Source organism: Linepithema humile, chromosome 4, assembly GCF_040581485.1.
Source record: "Linepithema humile isolate Giens D197 chromosome 4, Lhum_UNIL_v1.0, whole genome shotgun sequence".
In the NCBI taxonomy this organism is placed as follows: Eukaryota; Metazoa; Arthropoda; class Insecta; order Hymenoptera; family Formicidae; genus Linepithema; species Linepithema humile.
This window is the reverse complement of record NC_090131.1, coordinates 22,574,398-22,586,845: the sequence shown is the minus strand read 5'-3', so window position 1 is coordinate 22,586,845 and position 12,448 is coordinate 22,574,398. Positions and strand designations below refer to the sequence as shown.

Below are 12,448 nucleotides of genomic sequence, written 5' to 3'. Positions count from 1 at the left end.
CAGGCACGGGCACGATGGTACAGTCGTTGAGCGTTTACGAGCTGGACAAAAGCATCGAGGAGCTAAAAGAGGGTGCTTTTCCACCCGGTTCACAAATCAGGCATCTTCAAATATCACATTCGTCTTTGCGGGAAGTGAGCGAGGGCGCGTTCACGAACCTGAAAGATAGCTTGGAATCTTTGGCACTGGTTTCCGGGCGTCTGCCCCATGTGCCTCAAAAATCACTGGCCGATTTACGAAAGTTGGCCGCCTTAGATCTCGAGACGAATCTGATACAAGATCTCTCGTCCTACTGCTTTTACGGCTTGAAACTAATGAAGCTGACTCTGAAGGGAAACCAGATATCGAAAATTTCCGAATACGCGTTTGCCGGCCTCGAAGACAGCCTCAGCGATCTAGATCTGGCCGAAAACAAACTGAAACTATTTCCAATGGCTCCCCTGAGGAGGCTAGAGAGCCTGGCGTCGCTTAGGTTGGCGTGGAATGAGATATCCGAACTACCCGACGACGGTTACAGTCTTCTCAGCGCTCTGCTGATTCTCGATTTGAGTAGCAACAATTTCGAGAAACTGTCCGAAGACTGCTTCCGACCTTGTCCTATCCTTCACACCCTATCGCTCTACTACAATTCCATCGAGACTGTTCACAAGGACGCGTTCGTGTCGCTGAAAGATCTAGAGTCGATCGATTTGAGTCACAACAAAATAGTCTTCCTCGACGTCGCGACATTTAAGGGGAACGAACGGCTGCGCACGATCGAACTTAGCCATAACCACATTCACTATATCGGTGGTGTGTTCGCCAGGCTACCCGAGCTGAGGGAACTCTATCTGGCGGAAAACAATATTCTCGAGATCCCGGGAGATGCATTCGCCGGCAGCGTCAGCCTCGCGGTCGTATATCTCCAGCAGAACGCCATCCGCAGGATCGACGCCAAGGGTCTCACGAGTCTCACGCAGCTGGCGCAATTGCATCTGAGTAACAACTACATCGAGAAGGTGCCGCGGGAATTCCTCGAGCATTGCGAAAACCTCTCGTCGCTCTCCCTGGACGGTAACAAGATCCGCGAGTTGCAGCCGGGCACCTTCCTTAAGCTGCATCAACTGCGCGAGCTGCGGCTGCAGGATAATCATATAACGGAAGTGAAGCGTGGCGTTTTCACGCCGCTGCCGGCGCTACTGGAACTTCATCTGCAAAACAACGCCATCACCTCGATGGAGACGGGCGCGTTAAGAACGCTCAATAGTCTGCAGCACGTTAATCTGCAGGGCAATCAGCTGACCATGCTCGGCGACGTCTTTCAGCTCTCAGCGTCGGAATCGTCTTCCGGCGGAAGTTCTTTAGTGTCCATTCAGCTGGACAGCAACGGCCTGGCCGTGTTGCACAATGATTCTCTGCGCGGCCAGGCGTCCGTTCGTATCATGTGGCTGGGTCACAACAAGCTGACACACCTGCAGGCGCCCCTCTTCAGGGATCTTCTTTTAGTGGAGCGCCTTTATCTGACGAACAATTCCATATCCAAGATCGAAGACGCGGCTTTTCAACCGATGCAGGCTTTGAAGTTTCTCGAGCTGAGCATGAACAAGCTGAGTCACGTAACGGCGAGGACTTTTTCTGAGCTGCACGAGCTGGAGGAACTGTATTTGCAGGATAACGGCTTAAGAAGACTTGATCCTTATGCGCTCACGGCTCTTAAGAAACTAAAAGTATTGGATCTGGCGAACAATTATCTTACCATCTTGCAAGATGCAATTTTTCAAGAGGACCTACCGATCCGAACGCTAAACTTGAAGAACTGCTCGATAACCACGATAGAAAACGGTGCCTTTCGCGGACTTAATAATCTGTTCGATCTCAATTTGGACGACAATCTTCTTACGGCGTCAGCGCTGCTGCACTTGCATGTTTCCGGTTTACGTACACTCGCGGCGTCCGGCAACAATTTCAGTCAGATCACGGAGCACAGTTTCAACGGGCTGCCGTCCTTGCAAGAGCTTTTCCTGGACGATTCGCAGATAAGTCAGTTACCGGAGACAATCTTCGTGCTGAACCGAAATCTGGCGCGTTTGCATCTGAATCGGAATCACCTGCGCACTCTGCCGCCGGGCATTTTCGATCGATTATTGTCGCTGCGGGAAATACGACTGGATTACAATCGACTGCAGGACATCCCGTACTCGGCGCTGGCGAGTGCGCTCAATCTCGAAATCCTCACGTTGTCCACCAACGAGATTCTCAACGTCGACATGGCGAGTTTCGCCAGTCTCAAGCATCTGCGGGAGTTGGATCTGAGCCACAATAAGATCGAGACGATGTCCGGCTTCGCGATGGCCAATCTGTCGCGGTTAATATCCGTGGATCTCAGTCACAATAACTTGAATGCGCTGCCGGCGAACTTCTTCGCGCATTCGTCCTTGTTGCGCAGAGTGGACCTGTCGGAGAATAAATTTCGACAAATACCCGCGGTAGCTCTCTCAGGTCAGAATCTGCCTGGTCTGACGTGGCTGAATCTCACCCGAAATCCTTTAAACAGAATCCACGATCTACCGTCGGAGGCGATGTATCCTATTCTTCAAGAAGTGCACATATCCGGCACCAATCTCAGTATAGTAACTTCGCAGGACTTCGAAGCCTTTCCGGCGCTCTTGCATCTCTATCTCGGACAGAATTGCATTCTTCGCGTATCGCCGGGCGCGTTTCGAAGTTTACCAAATTTACTCACTCTTCATCTCGGCATGAATAGTTTGGAGATCTTACCGAAAGAGAGGCTGCAGGGCATGGAGCATCTACGTATACTCAATTTAACGCACAACCGTCTGAAAGAGCTGGAAGAATTCCCGGAGGATCTCAAGTCTCTTCAAATATTGGACCTGTCTTACAATCAGATCGGCATTGTCGGCAAAGTGACATTCAAGAATTTAATTAGCCTGATCGAGCTGCATCTTTATGGCAACTGGATAAACGCCATTTCCAGTGAGGCGTTTAGACCTCTGAAGAAGCTACGTCTACTTGACTTGAGTAGAAATTACTTAGAGAATCTGCCGCTGAACGCTTTCCGACCACTCGAGACACAAATAAGGAGTCTGCGGGCTGAAGGTAAGCTACTTAGACACGCCTAGTACTTGTAATTAATGTCGCGCTTGCACACGCTTGTTCATATTTTTTTCGAAAGCAACGATTCAATTCAAACGCAAATGAACGATGACGGTAGAAAGCATTTTCCCATATACACGGCGGCTATCGATCCGGTTAAAGTTACTACTACTTGAAAATCAATCATATCGCCAGTCACGTATTGTTGTCTCAAATCAATATTCAACATCGAAACAATCAAACAAGTTCGCACAACTATGTCTCATTTTCTCCGATACATTTCGCAAACTAATCTCTCGCAGTGTCTTAACATTTTCCGAACACTTTAAAACATATTTCGGAGTATATACGTTTCATCTAAATTTGTAAAAAAATTGGAAACAATATATTATTACACGGCGATAAATATCGTCTCATTAATTCATTCATTTATAAATCGTACAGATATGTTTTATGCTAATTGGAAAGCATTAAATCGGAATATTTATAAATTTCAATTATTATCAATGCGTGAGATTTGCGATTATTTTAATAAATTACGGCGCGCGTGAATAAACGAAATAAATTTATAATATATGAGTTTTTAATTATAAGTTAAATTTCCGTGAAATAGTTAAAAAGCATCATCAAGTTTTTTTTATGAATAATAACAGTATATAAAAAATATATATTTATAATTGAATATTCTGATATATTAAATCGTTAATCAATTCACTTTTTAAGCTGATGAGTGCAATCTTGCAAACAATAGCGAATTTCGTCTTGGTCTCATTGACAGAGAATCCCTTACATTGTGGCTGCGAGTCGCAAGAATTGTGGGAATGGTTACGAGATCATCAGAAATTGGTGAGCGGAGTCGGCGGTGGTCGTAGCCGCGGAAGAAATGGTGTCGGAGTCGGTGACGTCGAGGGCGGTTTGTTAAGATGTGAGCAGCCGCCCGAACTCCGGGGCCTCGTCTTTCTCGATCTTGACCCCCACGCTTTCTGTTCCGCTCCGTTGGTCTTGAAACTCGCAATTCAGGACATTCAGCCCTTCTCTGTTCTTGTATCGTGGCAGAGCAGAAATCATTCCGGCCTCCATGGATACCAAGTGGCATATCACGCCTTGGACAACGTCGACGAGGTAAGAGTTTTTGCAATTGCGCCAGGAAAATTACTATGTTAGATAAAAGAAAATATAAAGCATAAAAACTCAGCTTTACGCTATCCAGTAATTTAGAAATTAAAAATTCTTCAGTAAAATATAGTAAAGTGTTATCTAAAATTATTCTTGTTTATTATTTAACATATATAATTAAAAATTTTTTAGTTATTGTATTGTAAAAATTTCTGTAGCAATTTGCAAAATTTATGCAGTTACACTGTTGATGTAATATTCCATTTATACATTACATCTTTGAAAAAAATTACGGCATTAAAATATAACGTTAAAAATAATAATTAGAATATGTGTTTGTAATGAAATTCACTAGTAAACACGTGTTGCATTGTTTCGCCAAATGTTTACATTTAATTATTAAAATCCGGCGCAAAAGCAAAAATCTATGTATGCTGATGGCAATGTTTTCACCGACGTTTCAGGTACGAGGCAAGTTGCTGGATCCAAAGGCACGTTCCGTAAGATTGACGAAGTTAGCGTCTGGCACGCGCTACCTAATCTGCGTGCTCGGCTTAGGCAGCTGGGGCACGCCGATCCCAGAGGACATCGGCTCTTGGCAGTGGAACGCCTCACACGACGACGTGATTGAGGGGTCGGCGTTGCCAATGATGGTAAACTCGCCTACGAGCCGTTGCACGGATGTCCGAACTTTGGACGCGCCCGATTCGATAGTGGGTGACGGGACGGTGAGCGACAGAGGCAGCCTGACGAGCATGCTCACGAGACGGCTGGGCCTGATTGTGGGTAGCTGCATGGGCTTCGTCGTCTTCGTGGTGCTGATTTCCGTACTGGGTTACATGAAAATGAAGAAGCAGAGGGCGACGGCCAAGCGAGATCAGCCGTTGTCCGCGAATCCGCCGGAGTACATGTCGTACAGGCATTTTTCGTTACAGAGCGGCGACAGAGCGGAGAACACTTGTCCAAGTTTCATAAGTAATATTGGCCCACCACCTCTCAGCTCGTAGCAGAAGGCGAAGGAGTCTTGTAAAGAGACCGCTCAACATGACATCGAGATGAAAACCGTGTCGACTTGCACCAATATCTACAGCTAATAATCGCGCGGCCCGACGAAACGACGTGTAGTTCGTGTCGACGATGTTTCCGGTGTCGTCGAAAACGTGACGATGAGGCGGAATGGTCGTTGTGTGATATTGGATCTTCAAACTTTTAACGCGCGTTTCGAATAATCAAGCCGACGGCCGTCGATCATGTCGATTATAACGCGAAGCGGAATGTGATGATCGTGATAATTTTATTCCGGCCGTCACGAGTTTCGACATTTCTTTTTTATTTCGCCAATAATCTACGCCGTAATCTACGAGACAGACATTCTTCGACTTATTATACAGCAAACGATCGAACCAGAATTACGCCGATCGGTAAAAAATTTTTTAATCGATAGCAATGTTCCAACGATTTTTTATACGATCTTCATTGCATCGAGCATGCCATCGCTCCCACGATACGCTCATCTTATATAAAGAAAGAAGAATGCGAGTAAAGTGCCAAAAAAAAAAACATGTCCCTGAATACACAATCATCTCATCAATTGTGCGACTGTGCGCGAATAAACATGCGACTTCCATTGTGAGAACATCTTCGTAGCGACTTAATCTGATTACCGTATATCGACGAGAAACGCTCGACGCAAGACTTAGATGCGTCATGGCGTTGAAAGCTTGTGCCAAAAGACTAAAAAACATTTCTACGTGAAAATTCAAGAACTTTCAGCGAGAAAATCAAATACGTGCGATAAATTAACATTTTGATGGACAATTTTATCAGAACACTCTTTACAGATCTTTTCTTTTTTTACAAAGTATCGCGAAGCACTAGCTATTAATAGGGAATATTTCCGCTGCTTTACGAAAATCGAGCAACGATCTATCAACCCTCACTTTCGAAACTTCGAATCTCTCGTACGAAGACTGATTTTTTAAGCCGTTTGAAATTTTCTTCATAAACTTCAAAACTCGTCTATATATCATACAACGTGCGACACTTTTTTGTAAATAACGTAAAACATCGCGACGTAACGATGTCCGTGCAGATGTGTATCCACGAAATTCATCTTTATAGTGCTGCGCAAGCAATATTACACTTATTCGTATCGATAGTTCTAATGATCAGCACTAACGTAATTAAGAAGAAACGCGAAGGAAAAAAAATGCTTTAAGGGCTCACATCGTCGTCCTTAAAATATCGCGATAGGGAAGATTTTGCGAATGATTGTAATCTAGCCACTTCAATTTTGATAATATCACGTTGCGAGACGCATTTATGAATCTGAGAGACACTCAAACGAGCACATTCGAATTCTTGAATTGTGAAAGACTAAGTGTGATTCCTGCCAAAAAAAAAAGAAGTAATTGATTCCAAGTTGCCAAATGTTAACTGTGTATCGAATATCGTGAAAAATCGGTTTATTGTATATAGATAGAAGATATGTATACACATAGCATTCTTTATTATAGTCTAGACTTTCGGTTAATAAAAGTACCCCAAAGCTGTAAATCGATCGTTTCAATTATGATTCAGGCAACTTCCTCAATCCTTATTAACAAACTCATTAATCACAATTAATTATGATTGATTTTTTTTTCAATTCATAGAAATATCAAAACCAACGATTAATTTATTCACAAGCACGCACGCGTACGCGCGCTGCAGAATGCAGAACTCCGATTGAACGGAATATTAATAATAATAAAAGTTAAAAGTTATAATTTGTTCTGTAAGAATCATCTTTAATTTTATAGTAATTTTTATTGCAACGCAATTATTTCTTTTGTACGAAAATAATGCGCAACGCATGTTATTTATGATTTAATTACCATTCCGACGAAATGGAATTTCCTAGCGTATCTCCGGTAATACGTTAAGTCACATGACTAATTAATTAATTATAATAGCGGCTTAGACCGGACAGCTTAGAACGCCCCTGTGGTACGCGCAGATTTCGTAATTAACTCGAGTCTATCCCAGAGCGTCAATCAGTTCCGATCTGATACGTCGGAGAAGCTATAGCTTCAAGGATGTATACCTTCTAATAATACATGCTTCAATGCAAGTCCGTTTTATGGTTGTTATACATCTCCAAGGTATCAAATGCGATCCCGTGGCAGGTAAGTGAATATAAGTACATATTAAAGCTATCATGTAACAAGATTTACCTAAAGTATTAACATTTATATATAAAGTATTAATTTATATATTTGTATATCCATAAATGTTTTTCAATTAATTGTTAAATTTGTTTCAATTAATTGCTAACTCACAGTCTCTCGAATGTATGATAGTTTTTTAATCAATATATATTAATACCTTCATTTTTCCACGAGTATCATTCTCATGTATGAAAATGTATAAAATAAAATATTGGAAAACATTATATTATTCTTTTAGTATAATAAAATTAAAAATTTTACAAAATATTTAACGTTGACTAAAATGGTAAAAAAGCGTATAACGTTTGTCTCATTTAAATATTTGCGAAATAAACTAAATAAGTATAACAAATGTACAAAATGTGTAAAAAGCACTAAAAATTGTAAGCATAAGGGAATTTGCGACAGCAACGTCGACTACAACATCTATGTTCTTTAAAGAGGCTGAAGTATCACAAGAAGTTTGAAATAAGATTGCTACTGAGTAAATTTAATGAGAATATAACAAGAAGAAACGCGACAAGAAAAGTCAGCATGATGCATCGAGAGCTCTAGAAACATGTTGAGCAGTGCAATTATGAACTCTAATTAATTCCAGGAGTTTCGTCTAACTGTCGCATGTCGGTAATTTATCTCGATATATAACGGTCGTAAATATGCGCCGCGGACACGATCGTCCAGTGCTTCCACTTATTTCATAATCATATTCTGTAATCTCATCAACGAGGGTCAGCGTACTTTTACGCTGGCATAAAACTCACGCTACTTTATGAAGGTAATCTTGAAACTAACGCCGGTCCCTTCACAATACCCTGTCTCTCCTTCTCTCTCTCTCTCTCTCTCTCTCTCTCCCTTTAGTAGAAAATATATAAGATACTAGCTAGTATAATTAACGCAGGCATGCATGGTGAAACTCTTTCTAGCAGAAAAAAAGCAACAGAACGAACATAATTAACGGAGATCTAGCAGAAATACGTACGTTGATATTAAGAAGCAGATATATCACTTTCATAATTATTTATTACGCTGTTCATTTAACGGAAAAATTAATCTTCCTTCACGTCATTATTCACTCGTCTTCTATGTTCCTCACTGATTATACTCGCGGCTTATCAATCTTATAAAACATTCTACTGCAAATCTCCAGCCGTAATTTTATAATAAAGTAGAGAAGTAAATTCATATCTACGAAAACGTTTACAATACGGTCATTTTCTTGCTATGCTTTTTGTTAAAAACAAGAAAAGCAGCATAATTGTATTTACAATTTCAAAATGTAGTGTAAAAGAAAAAAAATTGTAAAGTACAATAAGGCAATATTACAGTTTGTTAAAGAACAATTGATATTGTTTGAGATACTAAGAACTAATATTTCAAAGTTAAAGAGAGGCAGTTGAGCTATTAAATCTACCACGTGTAATAAGCTACATTTCCACTGAAATCGCTCTTAGAAGACGTATATTAAAATTTTTCCGTGTTTCCTCACACGTTTTTAATGTTTCCTCATCCGTGGAATAAAAATCCCACATTATTACTCACATTATTATCCCATTTAACCATGTGAATGTAATTAACAGAGCAGTTAATTAGTATTTCAAATAAAAGCAAAAAATGAAAGAGATAACGACTACAAATCTTGCGGAATGGTCAGGAAAATTTTGCAGACGCATGTCGGAGAAACGCCACGGAACAAACACACCACTCGATATTCGCAGCGCGAAAATATTCGGGCGTTAATGAACCAAAACGTCAGTTTACAACAGAACGGCAGAACGGTGTTTTGCATCCGAAGCGTCTCTCCTCATGACAAACAGCTGCGGTCGAGGGTTCTTCTGCTCGAGCGGCAACTCCCGCGTACATATTGTTAATCTTTCGCTGTGCACACGAGACCAACGCCGTTGCAGTTTCCAAGTGCAACTATTAATAAGGTGCGCAGCGCGCCGTTAGACCGTAACTGTACTGCCGCTAGTACTAGGATAGCTCTCGGATCCGGTATGACGCGGGGTTAGTAGTTGGCATAGCCTATATCTTGCACCGGGAAAACTTGGTACAGGAACAATTGTATTAGAGTCGATGTCTATACACCTCATTGTACCACAGCTCGCGCATCTCTATCTCTCTGTATCTCTCTCTCTCTCTCTCCCCGCGCAGTCATTCCCCGTGTTTCCCCGTTATCCTCGTACATGTACACGGATAATACGCTCGAACAAGGCGGTTCATTGTAACGGGAAGACGCAGTTACGAGCCGAGAAATTATGCATGCGATGAAATCCCCCGTTTTTGCTCCCTCGCGTTTTCGATCGTATTTCTCCCGCTACTTTTCACCTGACACAGTACACCCCAGAGAAGATGCACTCATGCTCGCGATGATTCTCGTCGCAACAGTTGGCAGCTGAATGAAAGCGGATATATGATAGCGCATTACACGAAAGGCACTTCAGCGTCGCGTTTCACATGAAGCGCCGGTGTGTGTTTTTCTAATAATTTTATGAGGTTCTAAAAAATGTTATAGCATTCTTTCAACTAAAAATTAAATATATCTTGTTAGAGTGAAGCAAAAATCGCGATATAAACTGGAACAGGATGGTTTATTATATTATATAAAAGTAAATAAAAAATGTTAAAGAATTTATCATCAAGAAAGTTAACTTCAAAAATTTTTAAATTAATAACATTTTCGCACTTTGCTAAAATTCAATAGTCTTCATCAATAGTCATATCTTGTATCATGTTGTCAAATTTATCTCTCGCGTGCGAGAAAGATGGGTATTAATAAATAAATTCAAAAATACAATGGTCTATAAAAAAAAAAATTTTAAATAATGTAAGTTATGGATAAAATTATGCAACATCAAACTGCTTTTATTTTTTTAATATGTTGTATTTTTTAAATATATTTTAATAGCTGCTATTTAAATCAATACAAAAATATATAAAATAGAATAAAATTATTAAAGTCAATTTTCTCGATAACAAAACTTGGTATGAAAAAATATTATATATTTTTCATTTATTTTTATACAAAAAATCATTCTATTTTTGCTTGTACTGTGATTTTTGCTGCAGCTTGTATATATAGCTATATTTTAACTATTTTTCTTTACGAAAAAAAATGATAGATTGCGCGAGATAGCGTTTATAACGATACAATAGTCGATACAGTAGCTTCGTATAAAACTACCATTCCGAGCCGTGACGCAAAACATTTATCAAGTAACCAATTCACTACGACATGTAAGTGTACGCCATTCTATGGCGCGATATCTAGAAGAGAGAAATAACTATCTATGGGCGCGCGCAGTCTGCTCGCGACAGCCTACAGCGAGGGGCTATATTTATTGAGATAAACGCGACGCGCATTGTACAGGTTCATAGCGCCGCATTATTGTTGGATCAGTGTATGTCTGGCGGCGTCAAAAAGCGATATCGATTGAATGTCCAACCAATACTATCGTTTTGAATTCACTTGCATCGCGTATGGCATCGACATTAATTGCAGCGAGAGTATATTTCTATACATTTAGTTGGATGCAAAAAAGTGTCACAATACTTTCATTAAAACTTTACATTCAATCTTAACTGCCATTTTCACATTTCTTCTAATTAAAATATTAAATTCCCAAACAATTGTAAAAATGCAATCAATATAAATATATTGTTATCAATATAATTTCGCGGTTATTTCTTTGTGAAAAAATAGTCAAGTGTATTAATTACAATCACCATATGTGTTTCACGACGTGCAAAAAATATGTATATAGCATTGTAAAATTTATGTGCATAATGGACAAACTTTCGGAACACGTAACATAATTAAAGAAAGTGTTTTTACGTGTGCAAGGCATATTTCTATCAACTAGCGAAAAAGCAACGGCTGCAAAACTCCGTATAAAATTAATTAATAAAATATTCTGTTTCTCGTGCAATATGTGTCCGACGCATTGCGCGGAAAGAAGATATCCTAGATGCAATTTAATTACCGCAACGTACCTTTGTTGTTTAATTTTCTGTGTTTGCTAAACTTTTCGTGTTACTCCCAAACTGTTTGCAATTCAAGTGGTTACAAATTGCATTCTTGAAATATTTTCTGCTAACAATAAACGAAAATTAAAATATTCAAAACTTTGTCACAAATTTTCCAATTAACACAGCAACTTGTTTTTACGTAATTCAAGCGTACACATTGTCGTCAAAACGATATAATTTTACTACTCAGCAGTATTTCATTTATATTTTCACATTTCTCTGTTTATCATAAACTAGAGAGCCAGAATGATCTATTTTACATCGAGCAAACAGCAAAAGCATATTATCCTTTAAATTAATTAAGCTCGACATAAAACCCATAAAATTTAATATAATTTCAAGATAAATATCAAGTCAAAATTCTTTGATATATTAGAAAAAATAATGTAATTTTTTAATATAGTACTGTGTAAATAATAAAAATAATCAACTAAATATAAAATCATCAAATAAATGTAAAATGAAAGACGCTTGGAAATATAATTTTTACAACAATCAGAAGTATCAAGGAAGGTTTCACAGCACTTGCCAAGTTTCCTTTTGTAAAACTTAAAAGAATATTGCTTATATTGAAATAACTTAATTAGTGGAATTTTAAATTTACAGTTTGCATATTTTATTATATAAGTGTCGTCTAACAATATAAAAAGCAGAAAAATTTTTTTAAATTTTAATAGAAGTCAAATACCGCAATTCATAATTATAGAGATTAGAGAAAACACATTCAAAATACATGTTTTCACTATTTCTACAATAACTCTGATATCTATAGTTTTACACGTTTTACGTTCACTCTTGAACACGACATTTCGCTTCGTGTGCTGTATAAAGATTTCAGATACCACTCTACTAGAAAACTCTGCCTCGATATCGATTGGCAATACACTTTCCTGCCGGATTGCGTTTTCTTGCCCGTTTCTCTCTCACGTCGAAAAATCTCGGCGACACTGAAAGAGGAATGATCAAGAATGCTTTAAATGCCCAGCGCATGTCGTAATCTGATT

At 39.4% G+C, this 12,448-nt stretch overlaps 2 protein-coding genes across 6 annotated transcripts in view; one reads left to right on the top strand and one right to left on the bottom strand.

Annotated features, from left to right (window-relative positions):
• LOC105672536 (protein artichoke-like) overlaps nucleotides 1-6,765 on the top strand; it is an 80,411-nt gene extending 73,646 nt beyond the window's left edge. For all 4 annotated transcript variants that reach the window (XM_067353622.1, XM_067353623.1, XM_067353625.1 and 1 more), the window contains 3 exons: nucleotides 4-3,096; nucleotides 3,872-4,215; nucleotides 4,674-6,765. In XM_067353622.1, the coding sequence (XP_067209723.1) occupies nucleotides 4-3,096; nucleotides 3,872-4,215; nucleotides 4,674-5,216 (3,980 nt within the window). In that variant the 3' untranslated portion in view covers nucleotides 5,217-6,765. The remainder of the gene's footprint in view (nucleotides 1-3; nucleotides 3,097-3,871; nucleotides 4,216-4,673) is intronic.
• Nucleotides 1-12,448, bottom strand: part of LOC105672535 (protein artichoke-like) — a 386,355-nt gene that overhangs the window by 367,449 nt on the left and 6,458 nt on the right. The gene's annotated exons all lie outside the window — the stretch shown is intronic.